The 26,542-nt window shown below is 47.5% G+C and overlaps 2 protein-coding genes across 5 annotated transcripts in view; both read right to left on the reverse strand.

Moving 5' to 3' along the window:
* TXNDC11 (thioredoxin domain containing 11) overlaps positions 1-2,145 on the reverse strand; it is a 61,002-nt gene extending 58,857 nt beyond the window's left edge. For all 3 annotated transcript variants that reach the window (XM_030300639.1, XM_030300640.1, XM_030300638.1), the window contains exon 1: positions 1,764-2,145. In XM_030300639.1, the coding sequence (XP_030156499.1) occupies positions 1,764-2,023 (260 nt within the window). In that variant the 5' untranslated portion in view covers positions 2,024-2,145. The remainder of the gene's footprint in view (positions 1-1,763) is intronic.
* Positions 2,146-6,083: 3,938 nt separating this feature from the next.
* ZC3H7A (zinc finger CCCH-type containing 7A) overlaps positions 6,084-26,542 on the reverse strand; it is a 36,667-nt gene continuing 16,208 nt past the window's right edge. For both annotated transcript variants that reach the window (XM_030300637.1, XM_030300636.1), the window contains exons 8-23: positions 26,153-26,186; positions 25,378-25,661; positions 22,438-22,642; positions 21,283-21,347; positions 20,531-20,717; positions 19,646-19,807; positions 17,604-17,800; positions 17,228-17,328; positions 16,589-16,770; positions 15,649-15,725; positions 14,899-15,032; positions 14,320-14,425; positions 11,833-11,941; positions 9,774-9,907; positions 7,808-7,971; positions 6,084-6,999 (exon numbers count right to left, since the gene is read on the reverse strand). In XM_030300637.1, the coding sequence (XP_030156497.1) occupies positions 6,810-6,999; positions 7,808-7,971; positions 9,774-9,907; positions 11,833-11,941; positions 14,320-14,425; positions 14,899-15,032; positions 15,649-15,725; positions 16,589-16,770; positions 17,228-17,328; positions 17,604-17,800; positions 19,646-19,807; positions 20,531-20,717; positions 21,283-21,347; positions 22,438-22,642; positions 25,378-25,661; positions 26,153-26,186 (2,331 nt within the window). In that variant the 3' untranslated portion in view covers positions 6,084-6,809. The remainder of the gene's footprint in view (positions 7,000-7,807; positions 7,972-9,773; positions 9,908-11,832; positions 11,942-14,319; positions 14,426-14,898; positions 15,033-15,648; positions 15,726-16,588; positions 16,771-17,227; positions 17,329-17,603; positions 17,801-19,645; positions 19,808-20,530; positions 20,718-21,282; positions 21,348-22,437; positions 22,643-25,377; positions 25,662-26,152; positions 26,187-26,542) is intronic.

The raw sequence follows: 26,542 nt of genomic DNA on the forward strand, positions 1-26,542 counted from the left end.
CACCTTGTCACTTCACGATGTAAAATACTTCATCCGTTTTCCTTTGCGCAGCTTGTGCTGAAGAGCAAGGTTAAGAGCCTAGCACTGACAACGAAGGATTCAAATTCCAGATCAGCCACTTAATGGGGGGGGGGGGGGGGGGGGGGTTTGGGGCAAGTCTGTAACCAGACCAAAGCTCAATTTCTTCATCTATCAGTTGGAAGCATAAAAATATACTCAGGCTTTACTGGGGATTGAGATTTAAAGGGTCCAGACCAGGCTCTCAGATTATGCGTTGAATGAATACATGCACTGATGTTCGCTACAGTTCTCGAGGAGGCAATTTTGTTCCCCAGGGGACACTTGGCAACGTCTGGAGACAGTGCCGGTTATCACATCTAGGGCTGCGTGCTACTGGCATTTAGTAGCTACAAGCCAGGCTACTGCTGGGCACTAACATGGACAGGACAGCCCCCTTCGCCCAGCGGGCAGCATAGCACCTGGCACTTGGCAAATGTTCAAGGGCGGTTATAATCTGTTCTCTTTCCACTAAAATTCCCAAGCCTCTGACGCCTCTCTGACAACGGGGGCCACATACTATGCAGAACATACTCAGTACAAATGCTCCAAGGGGAAATCTTCCTGTTAGCTAATATGCCAGTCAGCTGCAACCGAGACTTCTACAATGTAAGTCCCGGGAGATAATACTGAAGACGTGGGAGACCAAAAGTACTCCTGAAATTTGTCTTATTTTATTTTTTTTTAAGTTTACTTTTTTGAGAGCGAGCGAGTGCCCAAGCGGGGGAGGGCTGAGAAAGGGACAGAGAATCCCAAGCAGGCTCTGCGCTGTCAGCACGGATGTGGGGCTCGAACTCAGGAATCAGGAACCCTGAGGTCATGACTTGAGCCGAAAGCAGATACTTAACTGACTGAGCCACCCAGACGTCCCCAACACTCCTGAAATTTGAATTAACATTTGTACCTGCGTCCCTTCCCCCAAAAGCAGCACATAAACTTTTAATTTTTCCTGTTCACTGTGCTCCAGCCTACTCGGGCTTTCCTTCCAGTTCCAGGAAAACACCAGCTTGCCCACGCTTTGCACTTGCGCTCCCTCTACCTCGGACACTCTTCCCCCAAATCTTCCCAATGCTGGCCCCTTCCTCCTTCCTGTATGAGCTTCCTGGTCGCTCCGTCGCGAAGGCCAATCTGCCCCACCCTCGTATCCCTTCTATTATTGCCTGCACAGCACTTCCAGAAGTCCTTCAAAATGACATGAAGTTGTTTTCTGCCTGTCCCACCCACTGGAAAGGAGAGTGTGATTTTTTATCGTCAACGCTCCCCCGGATGAGCGCTCCCCGCACGGCACGTGTGGATAAATAATCTTTAGATCGATGGATGCACGAATTCTCCAAGGGCTCCAACGGCTGTGAATCATCACACGCGACGCACAAGGGCAACAAAATGCGTGTTAAATGAGGGCCCTACAGCCTGGGCAGAAGTGACAGGTGCACCCCCAAGAAACCCCAACAGGTGACGAGCAGCTCAGAAGCTGGCGCACTTCCCTCGCTGCTAAAACGGGAGGAAGGGGCCCCGGGCAGCGCCCGAAAACCTCTCCCGGTGGCTGGCTGGCGGGCGGGCGGGCCAGGTGGCGGGCTCGGCTGCAGGCTGGGGAGAGTCGAGCCCGTCGCTGCACGCGAAGGCAGCGACGACCCCCGACCCTGCGGGCCCGGAGCGGGTCCTGCGCCGCCGCCGGGCCGGGGCCCCGGGGACGCGGGCCGCCTCACCTGCAGGTAAACTTGAGGGCGACGAGCAGCGCGCAGCCGAGCGCCACGGCCCCGCAGAGCAGCTCGGGCCGCCGGCGCGCCATGAGGGAGGCGCCGCGCAGCCCGCGGCGGAGCCGGCCCGCCGAGGACGCTCCGGCCGGGGCCGGGCTGAAGGAGCCGGAGCCCGCGGAGCCGCCGCCGCCGCCGCCGCCACCCTCGTCCTCGGCGTCGTCGCTGCTGCTGCTGCTGTTGCCGCCGCCGCGGCCTCCGCATTCCGACATTACATGCTCCCTGTCGCCGGCTTTATACCGCCGCCGCCGCTTCGGGCCACAGGGCCCAGCCCGGCCCGTCGCTCCCCAATCCCGCAGTTCGCCGCGCCCGCTAACCCGGACCCTCCACGTCAGCCCCGCCGCCGTCGCGAAGCCCGCCCCCGCGCAGGCGGCTCCGCCCCCGCCCGCGGAGCCTGCGCGGACGCCGGCACCTCCCGGCGGACCCCGCCCCCCCCGCTGACGGAGTCTGCGCGCACGCCGGCCCCGCCTGACAGCCCCGCCCCCGGCCGAGCCACGCCCCTCGCCCGCGGAGCCTGCGCGGACGGCCTCCCCGCAAGTGCCACCTGCGGCCCGGCGGTCTTCCCACAGGCCCCGCCCCCCGTCCGCGGAGTCTGCGCAGTCGCGGGTCGAGCGTCTTTCCAGTCCTCACCGGGATCCGCTCAGTGCGCGTGCAGGCAGCCACCGGCCGTCGGGGCTCCCAGCTTGGCCTGCCGCATTTTAGGTGCCATAATGACGACGGCATTCGCGCCCGCGAGTCCGTACAGGCTCCGGGGACATAGGTACCGTTCATTATCTCCGCCGTATTGAAGGAAAGTACCGGCAGAGATGAGAAGTGTCCAAGGACCCAGGAGTGAGGCCGGCAGGAGAGGTCACTCGGCCTCGGTTTGCACGTCTGTAAAATGGGGGTAATAGGAGTGCCTCTCTGACAGGGTTGTTTTGAGGATCAATGGAATTTATGGAAAATGGCAGGCCCATAGTGAGGTCTTATTCTTAGTTACTGTAGTCTCCCAGTGTCCATGACCTGCCTCAATTAAGCCTACTATCATCCCTTCCACCACAGCCCTTGGGGGAGGGTGCGTGCCGCCTGTACTAGCTTCACAGATGGAAAGAAGAACTGAGGCTTGGAAAAGTCACTTGCCTGAGGCGGCAAAGCTACTAGGTGAGAAATTCAGACTCAGAGGCAGCCCCCACCCCCACCCCCAAGAAGCTGCTCTAGCGACCCACTGCTGACTCTCAACACTTCCCTGACACTGAAGGTTAGGTCCTTTCTGAATACGTTTTGTGATTGTAAAGGACGAGCCAGGGGATGAGATGGGATGGAGTCGTTTCCACGAGGGAGAGGGACAAATGCATATGGCACTAATCATTAAACAGCTATGGGGGCCGTAGATCTCTGTAAATGACTACAAACTAGGCAAATAAAACGCAGAGGGAACAAAGCAGTTATGATTGAAGGCAAAAAACAAAAAGCATGGCTCAGACCCAGAAGTTAGGGTGAGACCTCCCCTCTGCCACAGGGCAGCTGTGTGAGCCTTGAGTCTGGTTTCCAGGGATATAAAATGTGGCCACAGTGGCTACCTTGCTAGGGGCCCAGGACATTCAGCATGTCCACCACTGAGGCCCAAAACGTTGGTAACTTATTTACATGTACCATTTTACTATTTGTCTTATAGCTCTCCTTTTGTTCGCTCTTCCTTTTGTATTAAGTGGATGTTTGCTAGTATATTAATTCCTTTAATGATTTTTTTTAATGTTTATTTATCTTGAGAGAGGCGGAGAGAGAGAATCCCAAGACTCTGGTCTCCATCCTATGAACTGTGAGATGATGACCTGAGCCAAAATCAAGAGTCAAATGTCACCCGGGCGCCCTTCCTTTAATGATTTTAAACCTTTTTGTTGTTGTTCTATCCTTAGCAGTTGCTCTGGGGATCGCTGTATACATTTTTTTCAGAATTTCAGAATTTCTACTTGAGATTTCTACTAGCTTAATTCCAGGAAGATCTGGAAACTTCTCCAAACTAGCTTTTCCCTCTTCCTGTTCTTGTGCTATTATTACTTTTCCACCTCTTCGATTACAAACCCGGTAATACCGTGTTCTATTACTGTTTTTTATAATCTTGTTTTTATAGACGCCGGGAAAAAATGTATTTAGAAATACATTTTTGATATTAACCTTATTTATCATTTCTAGTCCTCAATTTGCCCGTGTAGATCTGAATTCAACAGTGTATTACTAATATGGTCAAAAGTCACCCGGTCCCCATTCACTGTAGGTTGCTAGGACAGAATCTACCCTACACCTCTATAAGACACCTGTCATTTGCACAGGCCTATATAAGGTTCAAAGAACTTTTGCTGCCTGTGGGTTGTCTCTTAAGACCCACAATACCTTGTGGCAATACAACGTGATGTCTTATAGGCCAGGAAACCACCCTGGATTAAAAAAGGCGATTGATTTCCTTTTCTCTGTGTAGACATGTGGCTGCTTCTCTGACACCAGAATGTACTTCTGAAACTGACAGATTCAGTTCTGAATATCCCAGGCAGTCAGGATCAGGCTGCACTGCTCTGCAGGGCTAAGTCAGCCCTAACTTGTCCACATCAACCTGCATGTGAGTTTTCATGGTCACTTTTTATACCATACTCGTTGGTGGAGTTGGAGAAGGGGGCAGGGAGATTATATACCATATATAAACGCTTTCTTAGAACCTGAGACAAGTATGCTCATTAGCTTTTAAAGCTTCTAAGCATTTACCCAGCCAACAGGATGTGCCTGACGAGGTCCAGGTTGGCAGGTATTTCGGGAGGGAAGCCGACCCCTGAGCCTGAGTGGTCCAGGCAGTGGTGGCTATGCTTCCTGGAGACTTTGTGTCAAGACCCCAGAATTGGCTTTCCAGAAATTAGCGTTCTTTCCTTGCAACAAACACCCACGAGAAGTCTAAATTCTAAGCTCTCGAGGCCAACTGAAGAGCGTTTCCATTCTCATCTTGGCCACTCACAGGATCTCAAACTTTGAGTTTCTAGCCTGGATTCTGAACACGATGACAACCAACTGTTTTTTCTTTTTTTTTTTTTTTTTTTTTTAAGAGAGAGACGGAGAGCCCATGTGCACATAAGTGGGAGACGGGTAGAGGAAGAGAAACTTAAGCAGGCTCCAGCCCAGTGCAGAGCCCGACTTGGGGCTCAATCTCACCACCAGGAGATTATGACCTGAGAGGAAATCAGGAGTCAGACGCTTAACCACTGAGCCACCCAGGCGCCCCAAGACAACCAACTTTTTAATCTGTAAACCGAAGCTGAACACCAGAGACAACTTTTGAACACCTGCTACTCTCCCTGAAAAAAGGAGTTGGGAAGCAAGTACAAAGAAAAAACGGAGTGAAGGCCTTCTGCCTAGAGAGACCTCGTACAAAACTTACACTACTGGTCTACTCTCCAGAAAAGGTCACTTGTAGCAGATTATCTATTTGGCAAATAAGAGGCACTCCTGACACATCCACCAAGTCAAGTGGGTCCCAACTGCCTTGTCACACATGGAGGGAAACCAGTCTGTCCTTGAAGGAGTCATGGGGCTTGCTTGTCCGTCTGCAGCCTCTGGTTCTTCTAAATGCTCTATTTGTCTCGTCTCACCACCACCAACTGTGCCCTCCTCTCCACCCTGGCTGGACTCACATGCAGAAAAAAGACCCTTCTCTGTTACCCCCTAAACCCGCTTAGTCAAGGCTGTCTGTCACGAGGGAGTGGCTTTGCCCGACCGTTTGGAGGCTGGTTACATCACAGCCCAGCAGATCTCTGTCTTCCAAGTCCGTCCACCGCGCCCCCTGACCCCCGTCCCCAGCAAGGACTCGGCACTGGTAATATCCTCAGGATGTAGCAGCCCCAAGCCCGACTGTCGGCCCTTCTCTTCTAGCTCGCTGGGTCTCAGCCTCGGAAGCAGGTCAGGGTCCCACAGGACAGCTTAGCTCTGTCTCTGTCTCTGCCGGCCGTCCTGACCATGCCTTCGGTGCTCTCCAGCAACCAACAACGCCAGTCATCTGTAGAAGCCCACAGCCCACACCTGAATGAAACAAAGAAGAGCCCCACGAGGGTTCACACATCCCTGAACCAGAGAAGCTGCTTCTCACGCCACATCTGGGGGAGCGCGGGACAGAGTGAAAAGTCGCTTTCGTGTCTAATTTGCATCCTGCCACTAACTGCTTAAATAAAAGTGGTGAGAAAAATCAAATCTTGTGACGTTAGGTCCCAGTTTCAATAATTCTTTGTGGGCAAAGGATGACAGTGAAAAATGGAAGACCTCTATATATAAAATGTTTATTACAGGCAATATTGGTCCATACACTACACAATACCAACAGTACAAGTGTAATCTTTCAAAATCATCGTTTAAACAGCAAAAGACCAAGAAATAAAATTTGAGTCGACTGATTATTTTTCAAAATATTCTCAATGCACATTATCCTTAGTTCCCTTATTATAGTGAAACATACAAATACAGAAAAATACCCCATTTAACATGTACTAGTGTTAAATGGTTATTTGGCTTAAAATCTGAGTTAAGAAAATCCTTTTTAGCAACCTACGTACAGATAAGTAGCAAACTTTATTATATTAAACAAAGTCGTTCCGTTTCAAACCTGTGAAGAATTTCATCCATCATGTATTCTGGCCCTAGTGTCTACTCTCTCACCGCCGTGGTTCTGATCCAAAGGACCAACTCAAGGAGTCGTCTTAGACACAACCTCATCCTCTTCCCCAATACGCTTCATCCAAAAGTCTGTTCAACAGATGGCAACCGGGTAGCGGTCACTTCGCCATGCGATGCCAATGGTGCCACGAGAGCATGGCCAGACCTGTCAAACAGCCCGTTTTCCTACCTACTGTGGGTTGCTGCTCAGGAGGTACGATAGACGCCAATACAAGCAGAAAGTCTGCGGCTTCTCTGCCACGTGCCTGAGAACACTTTCCATTTTTTTCTGGTCGATGCTCTGATTAGGTAACATACATAAAAGCCAGCATATTAGTTTAAATCTTTAAACAAAAAACTATATTTTCCAAAGTCATTATCATTTGGGGCGATTAAGTGATCTTTTCTTGCTTTGTTGAGCTTCATCTTTAGGGCGTCCCTCCGCTCTTCCCACTCGTGGAGCTCGGCGTTGCCGTGTGCAAACTTACAGCCGCTTCCTTCTGTGCAGGTGCCGTTCATATACCTGCGGGGCAAGTCAGCGCGGTGAGTGCCCGCGAGTGATTCACACAAACCTGAGGAGCACCTGCTTCACCAGCAAAAAAAAACCCCTTAGTTCAAAACCTTAACCCTACGGGAGTGACTATGACACAGCCGTGACATCCACAATGGGAAAATTAGTACTTTTAAATGTATTAATGAGAAATACCGATTGATGGGGCGGAAAAGACTACAGTCCTTGCTGATGCAGTGGAAGGAAATCTGAACTGGCAGCGGGGAAAAGACACCTTCCGTGATGTGGGGTATCACGTGCATCTAAACGGGGAAACTAAATATGAAGAGTGATTTAACAATATGAGGAGCAATTCAAAATCGTGGCTGGTGGCTAAAAGATGTTCTAGGTCCACTGAAAACAAAGGAGCGAGAGTCACGTTCTCCTCTGACCTAAGTTCCACACGTGCACTTGAACAGTCAGTCATTCAAAGGCAGTTTCAGCACTCACACACGCCAGCTACAGGGCAGGTTGTGCTTAGCGACCCGCCCTTGACAGGAAGGGGGTTGGGGCACGTACTTCTCTTTTCCGTTATCTCAAGACACTTCGGACCCGTATCAGCAGACCAGTGACTCTTGTCGCATGACCACAGAAGGGCGAACGAGTGTCCAAGGAGCAACCACCACTTTGAGCCCCGATCCGAGCATCCAGTGTTGGAGGACTCCACCCCTGGGGTGATCCCCGCGCGCCGACCCAACGACCTGGCCTAACGACGACGTAATGGCCAGGAAAACGGCGTGAGACCCGCCGTCCCCGCGGGGGGGGGGGGGGTGCTACGTACCTATCGCAAACACTAAAATACCCTGTCGGAAAGCGGTGCTGCCAGCAGTACTGGTCGTCCTCGGTGTGGAACACCTTCTCCTTGTGCTTCTCCGAGGAGATGTGGCCTTGCCACTGCTTCTCACTGTTGCAGTTCTTCCCACACATCCAGCAGTGAAAGTCGGCCTGGAGTGCACGAGAGACACGCGTGCCATCAGGGGTGCCGTGTGCCCCGGACAGGCCACACGCTGCTCAGGGAGGGCACCCAGACTGGGCACCACTTGACCTACAACCCCGCCTCCACTCTCGGGGAGCCTGTCTGGCCGGGGTGGGAGAGGGGGGATCCAGGCAGGAAGATCAAGCTCAAGCTCTGGGTCAGAAACAGGACCAAGAAAGGGATCCCGACACCGGGAGGCGGGCCAGGACACCGGCAGCAGCAGAGAGCGGGGGGTGATGGATTCGGCCAGGTTCCGGGAGATCTCTGGCAGGGAGGTGACGGACTGGTGTGCAAACAAGGATGTCTGTGGGGAGGACGAGGGTTCATGAGAGGACCCTGGGGAGGAGGAACTCTTAAGGAACAGCAGAGAGGACGTGAAAGCCCGGGGCCATCCAGGGCTCCTGAAGTGAGCCTCCTACTACGGGCCACACTCGTGCCAGGGACCAGGGAAGTCCAGACGCTGAGAAGACACTGCCCCTGGGGCACAGACCGCACAGAAGGAACTGTGCTCAGGCCGCTGTAGGTACGACCACAGATGCAAGCTGTAAGGTCTGAGCAGTGGTTCCCAACTGGCTAAGAATCATGTGCACACAGGTAAGAACAGATTCCTGAAGGCTTCCTGCGAGATCGTCACTATGTCTGGGGGACAGATGAAGATCCACCTGACTGATCAGCCCAGGTAAATCTCACGACCCAGGAAGTCCAGGTGACCCTGCTTTGGGAACACAGGAACGAGGTGTCAAGGGAGTGAGCGCTGCACCCTGGCACAGGAGGGAGAGTTCACAGGGCACATCCCCAGGCACACACGTGGGGCAAGGCCAGGCCCCAGACGTGAACCAATCCAGCTGAATCAATTACGGGAAATAGGAAACGGGATAATGCACACGCCCATGTCATCTTTAAAAAACAAGCCAGGCAGGGGCGCCTGGGTGGCTCAGTCGGTTAAGCATCTGACTTCGGCTCAGGTCATGATCTCGCGGTCTGTGATTTCAAGCCCCGCGTCGGGCTCTGGGCTGACAGCTCGGAGCCTGGATCCTGCTTCGGATTCTGTGTCTCCCTCTCTCTCTGCCCCTCCCCTGCTCGCACGTGTGCTTGTGCTCTTTTTCTCTCTCTCAAACATAAACAAACAAAAGCCAGACAGAACCATGGATGAGGAAGAAATATGTCAAAGATGTAAACATAGCCTGGCAAATACACACTGGATCTGGTCCGTCTGGGAAGGGGGACAAATGGGGTTCTAACTCTGTAACATCTTATTTATTTCACAGAAGGAAAAACAACAAACTGCTAACATGGTAGCTTCAAGGTATTCATTATATTATCCTTTACTTTTATAAAAAAAAAAAAAATGTAAAAGAAAACCAAAACAGTACAAAACCACAGATGACTTAATGTCTCCAGTGAACCTTGGAGCCAGAGGCCAGACGCTGGCGCGTGAGGCGGGAATGCGGGCATAGCACCCACATTTCCCAAACATCTTCTGGGGCCCAGCACTGGGGTAAATGCTCCAGGACCCATCCTGCTTCGCTTACCCATCACAACCCCACTCAGGGGCGCTCGATTACTCGCCCAGGCTACAGGCTAGTAAGAGGGGACACAAGCTCTTAGGCTCAAAATTCTCTGCCTCCAAAGTCAGGAAAAGCATTTTCTAGAATCAGGAGGCGTAAGCTAGGGGCCCAAGGCCACCTGAGGGAGGAGCATGGGCAGCAGGGAGCCAGGCTGCGGGAAGGAGAAAAGAAGGATGAAGATAGAAGGACCCCTGGGGACTCACAGTAACTTCAGCGTAATCTGTCGGCATGTGGATTTGTTTTCCGTTCTCCTTGTTTGATTGACTGGCTACATCATCGCTTTTTTCATTTTTTTGACTCTTTAGCCAGAGCTCATAAAACTGCTCCATATCTTGTACTAAAGAAAAATGAATCGATTTCAGCAGATTTGAATACACCATTGAAATACACACAAGATCATGCAGACCTTTTGTATCAGGTGGCGTACATTTTCAAGAGGAAAGTGAGACGGTGGAACAGAGACGGATTACAGTAGGCGTGGAGAGGGGCCATATCCATGCAACAGGTAAACTCTGGTGGGTATGAACCAAATTCCGGACTGTTAGACCACAAGCACTAGTCTTCAAGATGAATTAACTCCTCCCTACGTTTGCAAGACACCTTGGGGGTGCTGAAAATTCAGTAACTATTATAAGGATATTGCTAAAAAGAAAGCCTCACAATGCTTCACACTGCCCCCAGATAAATACTCATGATCACTGCCATAACCCCATAGCCACTTACACGGCTCGGGGCCCAAACAGATATGCTCCTCACTGTCTACTTAAAAAGACGAGAAACGCACTACCACTGGGACCATGATTCTGACCCCGACAGGAGCCCATCGAGTGAAGCCGCCATCCCTGAGGATTCACACGCTGGGGTGCAATTTACAACAGCACAACTGTGACCAGGTCTTGGGCAGTGGCCACAAGCTGCTTCCTACAGTACGAGCAAGTGCATTCAGCAGTACTGGCGAGTGCTAACGCCAGGTTTCTCAACCTCAGCGCTGGTGACATTCTGGGCCAGATAATTCTTTGCTGTAGGGGGCTGTCCTGGGCACTGTGGGATATTCAACGGCATTCCCGGACTCTACCCGCTGGATGCCAGTAGGACAACCCACCTAAGTCACAACAATAATAACGTCTCCAGACGTTGCCAAACGTCCCTGGGGGAGAGGGGAAGTCTGGCCAAATTCATCCCCGGCTGGGAAATCTGGGAATGAGGTTATGATCCAAAAATTGGCTTTGAGGGGGCGCCTAAGTCCGACTTTGGCTCAGGTCATGATCTCACTGCTCATGAGTTCGATCCCCGCGTTGGGCTCTGTGCTGACAGCTCAAAGCCTAGAGCCTGCTTCGTGTTCTGTCTCCATCTCTCTGCCCCTCCCTCGCTCATGTTCTCTCTCTCTCTCTCAAATATAAAATAAAATGTAAAAAAAACCTTTTTTTAAATGGGCTTTGTTGCCTACCCAAGTGTTTCTTACAATACATCATCAGACTAGGAGGAGAGATAACCCAGAAATCCTTCGTTCGGACCACTGGTAACAGGAATCACCGCCAGAACCCTGGTGTGCAAGAACATCTTCAGTAAGGCCCGACCGCATGTCCCTCCTCCAAACAAGACAGCGGGAAGGAGTCCCCTCCACACGTCCCCAAATGTGAACACTGGTTAAACATGGTAGGTGACACGCTTAAATCTGAATGGTTCACGTAATTCGGAGATCGCAGATCTTCAGCAGTTGGTCAATTTCCATCACTCTGCTAGAGACTAACAACACCAATTCCTGCCTTTGCAGCCAATCTTTCTGCTCAAAAGTCAAAGGCTGTCTGAGGCTCCTCTCAAAGACTCCCACAATGAACATGCAGTGTGACCAAGGCACACATTCTCTCTGCGGGCCTCTGAACCTGAGCCTGTTCTCCCGGTGAGGCCTCCTTGAAGAAACTTTCGATTCTAGCCCGATTTGGGGGTGGGGGGGGGGGGCTTGGCTATTCACAATAGGAGCAGATGGTCTAGCGCAGGTGGTCAGGAAGGACTGAACTTCCCAGACCACCTTTCAGGAACACATCTGTGTCACATGCAACCCTACGGATCCGCACCCAGCTCTGCCCTGAGCAAACACAGATCAGAGGTCAGGCTCTGCTCCCCTGACTCAACGGCACGACTGTGCGGGATGCGAGCCGCTCTCTGCGTTCGCAGTGAGCTCACATGTTTCCAAGGAGGAAGGAGACTTCCCCGCAAGCTAGACTTCGCGGTCGACAGGCCACAGTCAAGACAGCAACTTACTGCCGTTCTCCTTCATGTACGTCCACACTTCCCGCTCCTCGGGGCTATGAGCAAACGAGCAGTTCCCAACATACTGACACTTCTTCCCGGAAGCAATATGATTGCACAGCTGTATCAAAAAAAAAAAAGAAAAAAGAATATGCTTTAAGACAAGAGTACATTCAGTAAAACTGCCTAGTTTTTACTGAGGCCAAATAAGCATTATTCTCTGTGCTAGTGCTGAGTAACATACTTATTAAATAAGATTACTTTATATTCAAATGGACTCTAAGCCCAACATACAGGAGATGAGATTAAGCTTTCTATCTTGAAATTTTGCAAAACAGTATCTCCAATGGAAAAAAAGTAAGGAACTGGGAGATGGAACATTTTCATACAAGAAAATGTCGACAATCTCCCTTGTTCAGAGTATCCGCTTTTAACGCAGCAGAGCATTTGACCTCCACGGCGCAGCTCTCCGGCCCCCTTGGTCTGACAGCTCCCACGCCCTCCCTGCCTAATGCCCACCAAGCCTCCTTGTCAGCTCCTGGGAGGCAGTAAAGAAGCTGCAGGTACTAAAGAGTCTCGGGAAAAATCTCGGCCACTCAGCTGACCCATCATCAACACTGGCAGCGAATCTCAGCCCTCACGCATTCGCTATGCACTGTCTGGAGACGATTATGACAGTGGCCAGGCCATCCAGCTACATAGCGTTCAAATAATACCCCTCTGGTTATTTGCATTGTGCTTTTACAAAGTAAACACAGGGAAATTGGTAGGAAAATGAAGTGAGAGCGATCAGCAGGACACAGACGTCTCTAAGGACCACAACTATCAAGAAAACCTCCATCACTGAGACAGCTCATTCTTAAATAGCATCAGTGTGCTTGTCTTCACAGAGCACACATTCTAGTACAACGAAACTTTGGCTTGGTGTGTGCTTCAACAGACACTGGCCCCGCCTTCCAATCTTCCGCATAAAGCGAAACCCCAGTGAGTACTTAGTCGGGTACTACTGGGGAGACATTTACCATAGTCTTTGAAAGTTCAACGACAAGGAACAGGGAAAAGAGAAGATAAAGGAGAAGAGGCCGGCCACTGTGCTGGGTTTTTACATAACACCATCTCATGTAATCTTCCCTATGACGTAAATATTCCCATTTGCAGATGAGCAAACTGAGGCTGAGTAACTTGACCAGGGCCCTTCTGGCAGACCCTGAGGCCCATTCTCTTTCCACCTCACCATACTGTCTACACACATGCACACACAGAGTATTATTTCTTCTTTTAGGAAAAGGATCCCTTAGCAATAAAAAGAGAAAAAAAAAAAAAAAGAGGAAATGAGCCACCGTAGCATCGCACAGCAGTACGGCACGTCCAAGATTAATAAGGAATCATGAGAAGTCCTGGCGGCTGGACTAAAACCATTCTCAGTCGCCTTCGTGTTAACAAAGAATGAGGAGCACACGCACCACCTCGTCTTTTAAAGCATCAGATGCCAATGGTTCCAGTAAGCCTTCTTCCCCTCCTCGGAGGCCCACTGATGACATCACTTGGATGGAGGGGTCTAAAACCACGGTGGATGAAACACAAACGTACCGCCTCCTTCAGACACTGACCTGGTGACCTGCGTAAGTTTACAAAACGCAAGGCACTCTGGGTGATGGGGAATCAACGTGCCTCTTCCTCTTCCTTCACTCTGTTGGGCAATTCAGAGGGGGTGGGGCCTCATTTACAAGGGGGGTCTGTGATACATCCCACTGCTTCTCTGGGCAAATCTCTCTTCCTGTCTGCCGTCGGGACAGACAGTTTACTACCTGTCAATGCTCCAAGTGTCCCGTTCACTCACACAGTGGAACCCTCCGCTGTCTCATGAAGGGCGAAGTCCAGAGCCAACTCAAGGGCTTTGCTCGGACGGTCATCTTTAAAATCACGTAAGGCACCAGAGGGTAGCGAGATGAAATGTGCCACCTCCGGAATGAAATACTACCCTAACGGTCAGCTGGTCTGCTATTTTCGTTCTCCGGGTTTTTGACGATCACGTGCCTCTCACACTCAACATTTTTCCTGGGGGTTACTTTTAGAAAAGCCTACAAAGGGGGGTATCTTTTAGCTCGTATCCATGACTTGAGTCAAAGAAACTTGTCAATAGTATTCGTAGTAACACAAGTTTGATGTCAAAGCCAAGGAATCAGATCTCAATGAAATTCTCCCCCACTCACTCCCCAAGTAATTCATCTGAAAAATAAGTTAGGTCATGCCCATAATTCTTTCTTGAGTCCACTGTCTATTTCCTTTTTCTGAGTAACTCCTCCAATCCCAGTCAATCCGAAAACTGTCACAGAGCCGCACGCACAAAAGGGGAAGGAAAGCAACGGGACCATTGGAAAATTGTGTCATTTCAACGAGCATTTAAAGGTCTCCAAGTTTCGTTCTCAATCACTACTACTTTCTAATGATTTGAAATGCCTAATAAAAAAAAAAGTGGCTTAAAAATTACGTATGTACATCAAACTGTAAAGGCATTTGTTTCTTTGTGGGGAGAGGACGAATGTTCATCCACTTCTTACGTTCGATGGACATCACTCTCATCGCGCGCCGATCTCTGGTCCACCTAAGAAACATGGAGTTCAGAAAAAACAAAGACACACTGGCACAGGCAGCATATAAGGAATATAAAGGAACAGGTACAACGTCCGTACCTGAAGGACCAGAGATTTTTCTCAACCCTTCTCAAAGAAATGCCTTATGATTCTCTCATTTCACTTCCTATTGATATTTGTTAACAAACATTCCCTTTGAACCCTGAACAAAGAACCAATAAGGAAAGATCAGGAATCTGACTGAATTCTTATCTATGAAATCGTAAAAATCTCTTCCCTTTGCTTTGCAATCACTCCTACATTATCTACTTTGCTCTGCTCTCTTCAAAGTCAATCGTTTTTTCTTATATGTATGATTTTATACCCAAGTAACAGAGAATCATGAAACAGGCAATGTTTACACACACACACACACACACACACGTGCACACATGCGTGCGCGCACACACACACACACACACACAAAGACATATGCACTACTTACGAGTGCCTTGCTTTTGCACTACAATATTTTCTGTTCTTGTCTGGTTCAATGACTTGACCATTTCTCAGACACTGAGCACACACAAATTTTATCTTCATATTAAGAGATCCAGGCATTAGCTGATTGCCAAGTACCTTAAACAATTAAAACCGAAGTTTTACTTTTAACAGAATACCAGTTTTCTGACAACAAAATTCTCAATTGCCACGTATTTCTTTTTTCATAATAGCATACAATTTCTGGTACTGTCTGGTTTGATGAGTTGACCATTATATACATTATCTGATAACGAAATCTCCAGTTCCCACCCAAATGCAAGAGAATATGATAGAAGCAGATTATCGATGCCACACCTCAATTTGTGAAAGCCAGCTCTGAAGGGAGACGACTAGAAATCGGGGGTGGAGAGGAGAAAGCACTTCTGCCAGCTGGGACGCAGAACCACAAACAGTCTACCTCCCTTACTCCCGGGGTCCCCATGGTCCAAGCACCCAATTGTTTTGCCAATTAAACTGAGTAAGAAAACTGTATCCTGCAATCTTGGCAGGTATCATGGGCTGGCTGATTTTTTTTTTTTTTTATGATGATCACCTAAAATTTGGAATTCGTTCTCACATTAAACAATAACTCAAGTCACTGAACAGTAAGGGAAGGAAGCTGACTGCAAGTGGAAACCACGTCTGCCAAATGACCTCCATTAGGCTGCTCCAGAAAGGACACCAAACACAGAGAGTCTATGAGAGAACATACCTGAGCCCCAGGTACGCTGGCTTCCAGATTTTGCCAGTATCGTTTAGATTCTTGAGCGATGGCATTGTGTGAGATACCTGTGAAACGTACAAGCCTTCCTTTAGGCTCACCCTCTACATATCAACAGTCCACCAGCCCGATCACAGCCTCAACTCCCCCGCCATCCCCTACGCAGCATAATCCGTCACCAAAGGTGAATGCTCGTCACGTCCCTCTTTTTCGCAACAGGATATTTACAAATACAGCTCTTGATGCCTTCTAGGGAGTCTCTCGACCTCACAAAAGCATACTACGTGCGTGAACTGGTTCCAGCAATTAAGTGCATGAGGCGATTCTGAAAATAAGCCACTCTAAAAATAACGGTTTATAGCCGAGGATAAAATGAACGGTGTTGCCGTATCGGGATGATGGAGAAAGTTGTCTGACAGTGTTTTGTCAAACCCTGACGGCTCCTGAGGAAACGTTTTTTTTAAACTGTGTTTAGTCTTCATTCCGGTACAGTTAACATCCAGTGTTATATTAGTTTCAGGGGTACAACAACTCATTGAGCACTTCTACACATTCTGGCGCTTATCCCCACCATACATCCTGCCCACTCACTCCTTAACCCCCATCTCCTGTTTTACTCCCCCCCCCCCCGCCAGCCCCCCTCCCCTCTGGTAACTATGACTTAAGAGTCTCTTGCTTGGTTTGAGGAGCCTTTTTTTTTTTTTTCTTCAATGTTTAGTTATCTTAGAGAGAAAGACATGGCAAGAGTGGGGGGGCGGGGCAGACACCGAATCCGAAGCAGGCTCCAGGCTCTGAGCTGTCAGCACAGAGCCCGACCCGGCGCTCGAACCCCAGAACTGAAACCATGACCTGAGCCGAAGTCGGACGCTTAACCGACTGAGCCGCCCAGGCGCCCGGTGAGGAGCCATTTCCTAATCATGCACCGACCTACCGGTTTCATTTTGCAGTATCCAGACTTTCAGTTCTACAAGACTATGCGCATAAAAGCACTCATCTTCCCTTAAGCAGCCATACCGGACCTCATGGCGACATAAATCAAGCTGACACTGACCATGAAAAGAACGTATTTTGGAGTATTTTACCGTTGTCTCTCGCAAGATGTGGACAAGGCACCTAAGACAAAAACGGAGTGACACATTATTGTTCTACCCTAGCTTTTTCAAAGGAAAACAAATAAGTAAATATATATAACGTCAAGTTCTAGACTGAAAATACATGCTAAATCTTTACCAGAAAAAACAAGTCCCTTTACACAATTGTTGGATTAACGGGGGGTGGGGGGAGGGAGGATAATTACACCATAAATTAAGCCATAAAATACTGAAATCCATGTCATGAGAAGCTACACATCAATAATGCCTTTTTGTATTAAACATAAATTTCATAAACCACTTAAAAATTCCCAGCAAAATATACTAACAGACATTTTTAAATAGTCATCATCTTTCAAAACAGCAACAAGGAAAAAGCACAGGGGGTAAAATGCCTGGGCAAACACTACTCTGGTTTTATTTGGGTCTAAAGACAGAATCTATTGCGTCACTAGAAAAATTAGAAACTACCAACATACTTATTGTCTTCAAACTCATGCTTTGTAACCGGGTGAGAACAAGAAGTAGAATTATCTTTATTTCTTTTACTTATCATTCTAGGCTTATGATCAAAACATTTCTGGAACAGACAGAGAAGAAGAATTACCACAACAACATCACACAAATTAGAACTTTTGTACCATACTTATGCACATACTTATACATTACAAACTGATGCCAACTAATGTCTCATAGGAAGTTTTTGCATTCTCTTGGATACTGGGAGGTGCGACTATTGGCTGAGTGAACGCTCACCATGTAGCAGGACGTGTGCTAAGTGTTTTATATTTCTGGGCTTGCAAGTCAGGAACGATCACCAATTTTACGTCAGAAAATAAGGTTTGGAGATAGTACCTCACAGAGGAATATAAACTCTCCAAGATGCTCTTGGAGAAGTTTGAATACAGTGAGGTTGATCTTTCCATTGCCACCAAAGAAAGCCTCTCTGCTGAACGCCCCTTTCCGCTCCAGTGTCCAGATATCTATCTCTTCTTGGCAATAAGCAAATGTGCAGTGGCCTGAATATCTACATTCCTCCTCAGCAGCAACATCTAGAAAGACAGACCATCAAAAGACATTTAAAACACAGCCATTGGTTTGGGTTTTTTTGGTTTTTGATTTTTTTTTAGTGTTTTCTTTCTTTTTGAGAGACAGAGAAAAACAGCAAGTGCTCAAGCCGGGGAGGGGCAGAGAGAGAGGGAGACAGAGGATCCAAAGGAGGCTCTGTGCTGACAGTAGAGAGAACGATGCAGGGCTCAAACACACGAACCGTGAGATCATCACCTGAGCCCAAGTTGGACGCTTAACCGACTGACACACCCAGGTGCTCCTAGCCGTTGTTTCTTCAAAGCCAATGATTATGAAACATTTTTAGGGCATCAGCTGAACCTCTATACCTCACGGATAGCTTCAAGCAATGATACACATTTTACTATGCAGGGATGGAACTCACTCTAGAACAATAGCACCACGGGTCTGGATTATTTTTATTTTTGATGGGGAAAAGGCTCTCACATACTCCACCTAAGTTTAAAAAATCACTTAAGAGACATTCAAAGCACATTCAGATGAAGCAATCTGACAAAAATGAATACAGGGGCGCCTGGGTGGCTCAGTCAGTTAAGCATCTGACTTCGGCTTAGGTCATGATCTCACAGTTTGTGGGTTCGAGCCCCACGTCAGGCTCTGTGCTGACAGAGCCTGGAGCCTGCTTCAGATTCTGTATCTCCCTCTCTTTCTGTTCCTCCCCTGCTTGTGCTCTGTCCGTCTCTCTCAAAAATAAATAAAGATTAAAATTTAAAAAAAAAAATTGAATACATAAAGTTCTCTCAAAAGCAACTTAAAAGAGGGGCACCTGGGTGGCTCAGTCGGTTAAGCGGCCGACTTCGGCTCAGGTCATGATCTCGCAGTCCATGAGTTCGAGCCCCACGTCGGGCTCCGTGCTGACAGCTCAGAGCCTGGAGCCTGTTTCAGATTCTGTGTCTCCCTCTCTCTGACCCTCCCCCGTTCATGCTCTGTCTCTCTCTGTCTCAAAAATAAATAAACATTAAAAAAATTAAAAAAAAAAAAAAAAAAAAAAAAGCAACTTAAAAGAACATTTTCAAAGCCTCAGTTCAGTATTCTGATTCTGTTTAGACTCAGCCAGGGAACCTAAAGTGTAAGATGGTTTTCTGTTTAAAACCTGTTTAAAATCGGCCAAAGCCCGGTTTCCATAACCGTCTATACACACAGGCACTGGGGTGCCTGGTTGGCTCAGTCGGTTAAGCCTCTGACTTCGGCTCAGGTCATGATCTCATGGTTCGTGAGTTCGGGCCCCACGTCGGGCTCTGTGCTGACAGCTCAGAGGCTGGAGCCTGCTTCAGATTCTGTGTCTCCCTCTCTCTCTGCCCCTCCCATGATCATGCTGTCTCTCTCTCAAAAATAAATAAACATTAAAAAGTCCACACACACACACACACACACACACACACACACACAAGCACTGAAAGAAGTTAAAAACAAAGGTAAAAATAATATAAAAGATACAAATGTCTCAATCCAAGGAACTTTTAATTCTACCTACACATTTTTAGGGGCACCTGAGTGGCTCAGTTGGTTAAGCGTGTGACTTTAGCTCACGGCATGATCTCACAGTTTGTGAGTTCAAGCCCCACATCGGGCTCTGTACTGACAGCTCAGAGCCTAGAGCCTGTTTCGGATTCTGTGTCTCCCTCTCTCTCTCTGCCCCTCCTCCACTCGCTCTCTGTCTCTCTCTCAAAAACAGACATTAAAAAAAAAAAAAAATTAACTCTACCTACACGTTTTTAATAACAGTAATACTGGGACCATTATAATAAATGTAATAAATCATTTATCACTTATGTCATGCACACCAATTAAGTAATTATAGTACATACCTTTACATATATAATAAGGTCCTTCATAATTTGTTTTTGTTGGTCTTGGGCGTATTTTTTTCCATGATTTATCTTCAACATTCTTTATTCTACCAATTAAAATATCTTTCTTACATTTATGATCTATATTAGCATGGTAAGTGAAATCCATTAACTTAGGGCCTGAAAAAGATGTAAAAAAGGATTGCTCATAGGCACAAAGAGCGACATTTCATTTTACAGGCACATTTACAAGCACACGGATATTGATTATTAAATTCCCACAAAAACCCTATTTTTATAACCCCCAAATGTAAATAAGCTACCGAAGTAATTTGTGCCTTTTATATGCTATTTGTCAGAGAACACGAAGTTTTATTCAACACCAGTGCCCTGAAAACATACTTATTTAACTATGAGGACAGGAATTCTGATGGCTTCTAAAGGGAAAAAACACCCTGAAATATATATAACTAAGAAAGAAAATGAATTTAGGCTTTGGTTTAGGGTAAGTTGTGTTTATATCACCTGACTTGGGGGTAAAGGTATGAAACAAACCAGCAGAAAAGACTTTACCTTTATAAACACTGGTCTTAAAATGCTTTTTTTCTAGTTCTTGCTTTATTTGAAAACGATCACATTTTTGAATATATATATAGAAAAGTAAAGAATTTCATAAAAAATTTCAGGAAGACTTCATCATCAGGTAAGGTATTCTAATCCATATGATTGTATAAATGAAATTATATCAAATAAGAACAGACTTATCCTATCCAGAACTCAAACAGGGACGGAAAAACCACAGTAGCTGGTGTTCTCCACGCGTATTTATGAATCAGGAATCTCAGACTATCGACTAGCTTACTATCTCAGACTATCGACTAAGCTCCCCTGTTTGGTCCTGACCTGATTTTACAAAACACATCTGACAAGCTTGTCTCAGTTCATGGGTTCCTTCAAGGGGGTGTCTTGGGGTCACGGATGAAGGTGGTTTAGTAACTGTGCTTCCAAAGAAGTTTCCAAAGTCATTTCTAGGGTGGCTTGAAATTCCCAGGAAACTCTCAGAAGCAAACAAGTTGCCTGGTCCATTCATCTGCAAGAAGGGAAAAAAAAAAAAAAAAAAAAACCAAAAAAAAAAAAACAAAACAGCCAACAAATATTGCACTCTCACTAAAGAAGGAAACAAATTTGTGACAAACAAGACATTTCTTCACGTACTGAAATCGGTACTAGTCTGCCGTTGCTGTGCTTCTATGGAAAAGCTGGTTCTTTCTGGGTTTTCCACTCTTTGGGTCTCTGGGCCCCTCCCCCACCTTCCTGGCTTCTCGCAAGTTGACAGAAGTAACAGGTCATCGTTCTGCTCCTACGGCACACACTCTTCCTATGCCCTGATCTCATCTTGCCTGCGTGGGTTCTGCGGTGCTAAAGCCTCTTGCGCCCCGTGCCACCGCGAGGACTGTGCCGTGACAGGCGCGGTCTTACGCACGCGGCGTTCGTCCCTGGCTGCTGCTCGAGGGTCCTGTCTCACCACCATTTCCCCCGGCACACGCGAGATGTAAGGGAGACCATCACGTCCATTCGGGTAATTCCGTTACTTAAGTAAAAGACCTACGTTCAATTTAAGCGACGTTATTTACAAAAGAGGAAGTGGCACTTACAAGTAAAAGGGAGGAATTACTGCCGCTAAGCGCTGTTCCCTCTCTAGAAGTTGAGGTGGGCACATCTAAAATAATAAAAACACTTCAACAGACCTCATTCTAATCATGTCACAACAACATCAGGGCTCAGTGGCTGACTACGCTTCCCCCGTGTTACTTTCCCTCCCGCTCCCGCTTCCAAGGAGCTTTCTTGCTCATCAAGGACACTCGCAGAGGGCAGTGGATGGTCTCCTTCCCTCTGGAAATTTCCAGGGGCATACATAACCCTCAGGCAAACTGTTTTCGGAGACATTGGCTGAAGGAGGGCCTGCCGAGTGGGGCTGTTAAAAAGACCAAGAAAATAACTCCTGTCCGAAATGGGAAAAACAGCCTCCTCAAACTACAAAGCAGGAATTCACCACAACATAAGGAAAATTAGTAAGGTGCAGTGACTTTCTTTTTCTCAGGCTGCCCCTCGATTACCTTCTCTCTGCCCTCTGCTTCCCACAAATTTTAGTTTTGTCAGGTGTCAGTCTTTAAATCAATCGTTCTGATTTTTCTCCCTTTAACCACCTAATAATACCTTGGGAAAATTGGAAGATTTTGATCAATGTTGTTGAAAGCAGATATTAAAGAATTACAGAGGCAGGGGCCAGACCAAAAACTCAGCAATCTCTTGCAAAACTAAGGCCCACGCACAGTTTGGGGCCCTCTGGGGATGAAGCCTAAAGCAGACAGATCTAATTCTATGGGTTTAACTCTGAATAATTCCGCCTTAAATTAGTCTTTTAACTATTTGCTTCGTTCAGAATTTTACAAGGATAGCCTGCCTTTAAGACCCGTGAGGATGGGGTACGCCTTTCTTGGAGAAAACATTAAAAGCCATTTTGTCCCCCAAAACAATAGACACCCGGCTTAGCAAACTATCTTGTTTAAAAACTCAAAACACCAAAATAAGTACCACATACATTCCTGTGTATTCCCCTGCTCCTTCATCTCCTGAATGGCACAGTTACACCCAGGCGAATTAAAACTGCAGATTTAGTTTTCATTTTTACAGCTACAACGAAAGTAACTCAAGCACCAACTACCTAAAGTGAGTTACGTAATTGCCAAACAGACTGCCTTCTTTAGAAAACGAACTGCGGTTATTTACACAAGCGGCTCGATTCTTACCTCGCTTGGAATCACTCATTGAAAATGAACTCAAAGAAGAGCAGAAATCTTCCAAGGATGAGGTCAAAGGTGGATACAGTTCTGAGAAGGAGGGCGGAGGGGCATACCTCGCACCAATGGGCAAGGTGCCCAACAGAGATGCCGAGAAAGGCATGCTAGGGGGGACACTGGCTGCGGGAAGGGCTCCTCGGACTAAAGCTGACGGCTAAAAAAGAAAAAAGATTTTGTTAAACCCCAGGAAACTTGATTACAAGTGGGCCAACCTGCTTTGAACATCAGCATACAGAAACAAATTATTGCACTGGGTAATTACGTAACAAAGCTGAAATCAGTATCAAGACTCAAGAGAAGAATCTAGGCTACGGGGGCGCCTAGGTGGCTCAGTCGGTTAAGCCTGCGACTTTGGCTCAGGTCACGATCTCACAGTCTGTGGGTTCGAGCCCCACGTCGGACTCTGTGCTGCCAGCTCAGAGCCTGGAGCCTGCTTCGGATATTCTGTCTCTCCCTCTCTCTCTGCCCCTCCCCTGCGTGTGCTCTATCTCACTTTGTCTCTCAAAAATAAATAAATGTTAAAAGCAAAATAAAACAAAAAAGAAGAAGAATCTAGGCTATGGAGCTTCTTTCTTTCCAAGCCCACTTTCAAAAAAGGATCAAGGTCTCAGGAAATGAACCGTCTTGCACTGTTGGTGGGAATGCGAACTGTGCAGCAGCTCTGGTAAACAGTGAAGAGGTTCCTCAAAACTTAAAAATAGAACTACCCTGGGGCGCCTGGGTGGCGCAGTCGGTTAAGCGTCCGACTTCAGCCAGGTCACGATCTCGCGGTCCGTGAGTTCGAGCCCCGCGTCGGGCTCTGGGCTGATGGCTCAGAGCCTGGAGCCTGTTTCCGATTCTGTGTCTCCCTCTCTCTCTGCCCCTCCCCCGTTCATGCTCTGTCTCTCTCTGTCCCAAAAATAAATAAACGTTGAAAAAAAAAAAAAAATTTAAATAAAAAAAAAAAAAAATAGAACTACCCTACGACCCAGCAATTTGCACTACTAGAAATTTAGCCAAAGGCTACAAAAAAATGCTGATTCGAAGGGGCACATGTACCCCAATGTTTACAGCAGCGCTATCAACAATAGCCAAATGATGGCAAGAGCCCAAGTGTCCATCAACTGACAAACGGATAAAGAAGATGTGGTTTATATACACAATGGAATACTACTCGGCAAAGAGAAAGAATGAACTCCCGCCATTTGCAACAACATGGATGGAACTGGAGGGTCTTATGCTGAGTGAAATATGTCAGTCAGAGAAAGATATCATGATTTCATTCATATGTGTAATTTGAGAAATTTAACAGATGAACACAGGGGAAAAAAGGAAATATAAGATGAAAACAGAGAGGGAGGCAATCCATAAAAGACTTAAATACAGAGGACAGACTTCGGGTTGCTGGAGGGGAGGTGGGTGGGGGGATGGGGTAAACGGGTGATGGGCAATGAGGAGGGCACTTAGTGGCATCAGCGCTGGGCATCATATATAAGCGATGAATCACTGGGTTCTACTCCTGAAGGCAAGACTACACTGCACGTTAACTAACTTGAGAATAAAAAAATTAGGAGGAAAAAAGAAAGACTAGAATAAACTTCAGAATCCCAAATAAATGCACGTGAATACTCTGTGGGGGTCAGGGTGTGATGTCCATCCAGTATTGTCTCAAACCCAATGTTACATTCACGTTTCATTTCCTTCCGATTCCTTACACGAGGCTCAGAAGAACTGGCTTTATTAAGGAGCAATAGCGTAGGGGCAGGGGGAAATGGAAGGTCCTCAAGAGAAGGGAGCCGGAGAAGGCAGAAACGCTGGACCATCTCTCTGGGGATGTGAATTTACAATCTCACAAGGACACACGGAATGCTGCCCCTCTCTTTCCCCATCACAGCGACAATTTACTGAGGGTTTCCCTGTGCCTTCTAAGTACTGATGCAAGTTCCACGCTATCTGTTGAATTCTTCAACTTTCCAAGATGCGTCCTACCTACTGTGATCGCCATTGTACAGACGAGGAAACTGACGTACTGAGAGGTGAGGTAAAGCCGCCCAAGACCACAGAGGTGGTAAGACTCAAACCCAAACAGGATCAGTTAACTGCCCACAGACATCATCTATCTCAGCCACGCTGGAACCAGCCCTGAATTGCTCCCCATCCTCCTCATGACAGTGTTGCTGCTCTTGCTGCTAGTTTAATATACTGTGTGGCAGGGGTTAGTAAACTCGTCCTGTGAAGGACTAGATATTCGGTATTTTAGCCACGCGGTCTGTTTCAACTACTCAGCTGTGTTGCCTCAGTGCAAAAGCAGCCACACACAATGCAGAAGTGAAGGGTCGTGGCTGTGTTCCAATAAAACTTTACTGATGACACCGAAATATGAATTTCATATAATTTCCATGCGTCACAAAATACTGCTCTGTTTTTCTCCCTTCCAGCCATTTAAAAACGTAAAACCCATTCTTATTTTGCAGCATTTCAGATATGGCCGGACCTTGGCTACACAGTTACCCTGAGGCATTTATCCTTTAAGCCTTTAATCCAAAACAAACAAACAAACAAACAAATTCTTTTTCTTTAAATAAAAATAAAGAAATTATTTTTCTTTAAATACCAAATGCCTATTCTTTTTCAGAATTTTAAGTTTACCCTTTCCATACTACGTGATTCCAACAGGTGTTGAGGAAGACTGGCTCATTACTAGACTGGCGTTTTGTTTTATTTAAAAAATAACCACACGGGCATGGTACCCCCAGAGAAGGACAAAAGTACCTTTTAAGCTAAGTTTAACCTACAGGAAATGCTGAAAATACCGAGGAGGTCATACGGCAATTTTTTTTTTTTTTTTTTTTTTTTTTTTTTACAAAATTAAGCCTGGCTGCAGAAGAGAGGAGTGACGCTGACATTTACCATAACAGTTTCATTGGCCTCAGGTGCCGAATCAAGAAGGTCATCTATTTCGTCGCCGAGGACCATATCTCCGTCATCCAGAAAAGGTTCCGGCATGGTGAAGGGGGCCTTTCCTCCGTTTGCCAACACCGCCGATGGCAGGGGGCTCTCGTCCACTTGCAGGGGCAGCATAGAGGGTAAGGGCATGATAGGAACTGAGGCCAGCTCACTTCCGACTTGGTGGGAGAAACTGGACGCAGGCACAGAGACGACAGGAACTGCTTCCTGCCTCGGAGTTAACAAATCTGTAACACGGATCGAAACGTACCCACTCATCTTCGGTGTACTTACTCACCGAAGACTAGCGTCAAGAGCCAATAAGAGAGAAACGGGAAGAGCCAGGTGAGGGTACGAAAGCAATGATAAAAATAAACAGACGAGACAGTAGCAGAAGCAGGTCAGAGACAAGGATAAAAATAATTCTCGAAGTCGTTGGTTTTACCCAGGGATAGACATAGCGGCTTGTGAAAACTTATCCTTGTGTCTCAAAATGCCCGGGCGCCTGTCGGGCAGAGCTACGAGACGCTGGTAAAGCCACCCGGGGCACTCACTGACCGCTTACTGACACGCAGAATTACCAATCACTGCCAGCACGTCCAGAAGCGCTAAGGTGGTTTTCAGAATTATTCTTGCTTTCATACCAACGGCCGCACGGTAATCGTATTTGACAACGCTATCACATCTAGAGCGTCTAACGCCGCCACTTTCTAGACCAACATGACGCGAGAAAACGTACCTGGCTCGATATCTTCCACAGAACAGCTCAAAGCCTGGAAATGAAACCAAACAACCGATCATCGTGCGTACGGTCAGGATTCCAGACTATGAGCAGTCTGTAAATCTCACTCCGAGACAGCAATGCGAGTTCTCGCAGAAATTTTACTTCCTTCCAATGGAGATCCAAGAGATAAATGGAGTGGGCACACCTCGGGAACGCGTGGTTAAGCAGGGCGGGCCCAGCGGCGTGACCGCTGGGCCCTCCTGGACGGTGCTTCCCAAAGGCCGTTCAGGAGCGTTCAAGTTCTGGAGGGCCTCGTCTAGCCACCGCTCACTCCCCAACTCACAAAGGCATCCTAACAGCTCCACGAAGACTTGCCTTTTAAAAACCAACCGCTTGGGACCCGTG

Source organism: Lynx canadensis, chromosome E3 (assembly GCF_007474595.2).
Source record: "Lynx canadensis isolate LIC74 chromosome E3, mLynCan4.pri.v2, whole genome shotgun sequence".
NCBI classification, from domain to species: domain Eukaryota; kingdom Metazoa; phylum Chordata; class Mammalia; order Carnivora; family Felidae; genus Lynx; species Lynx canadensis.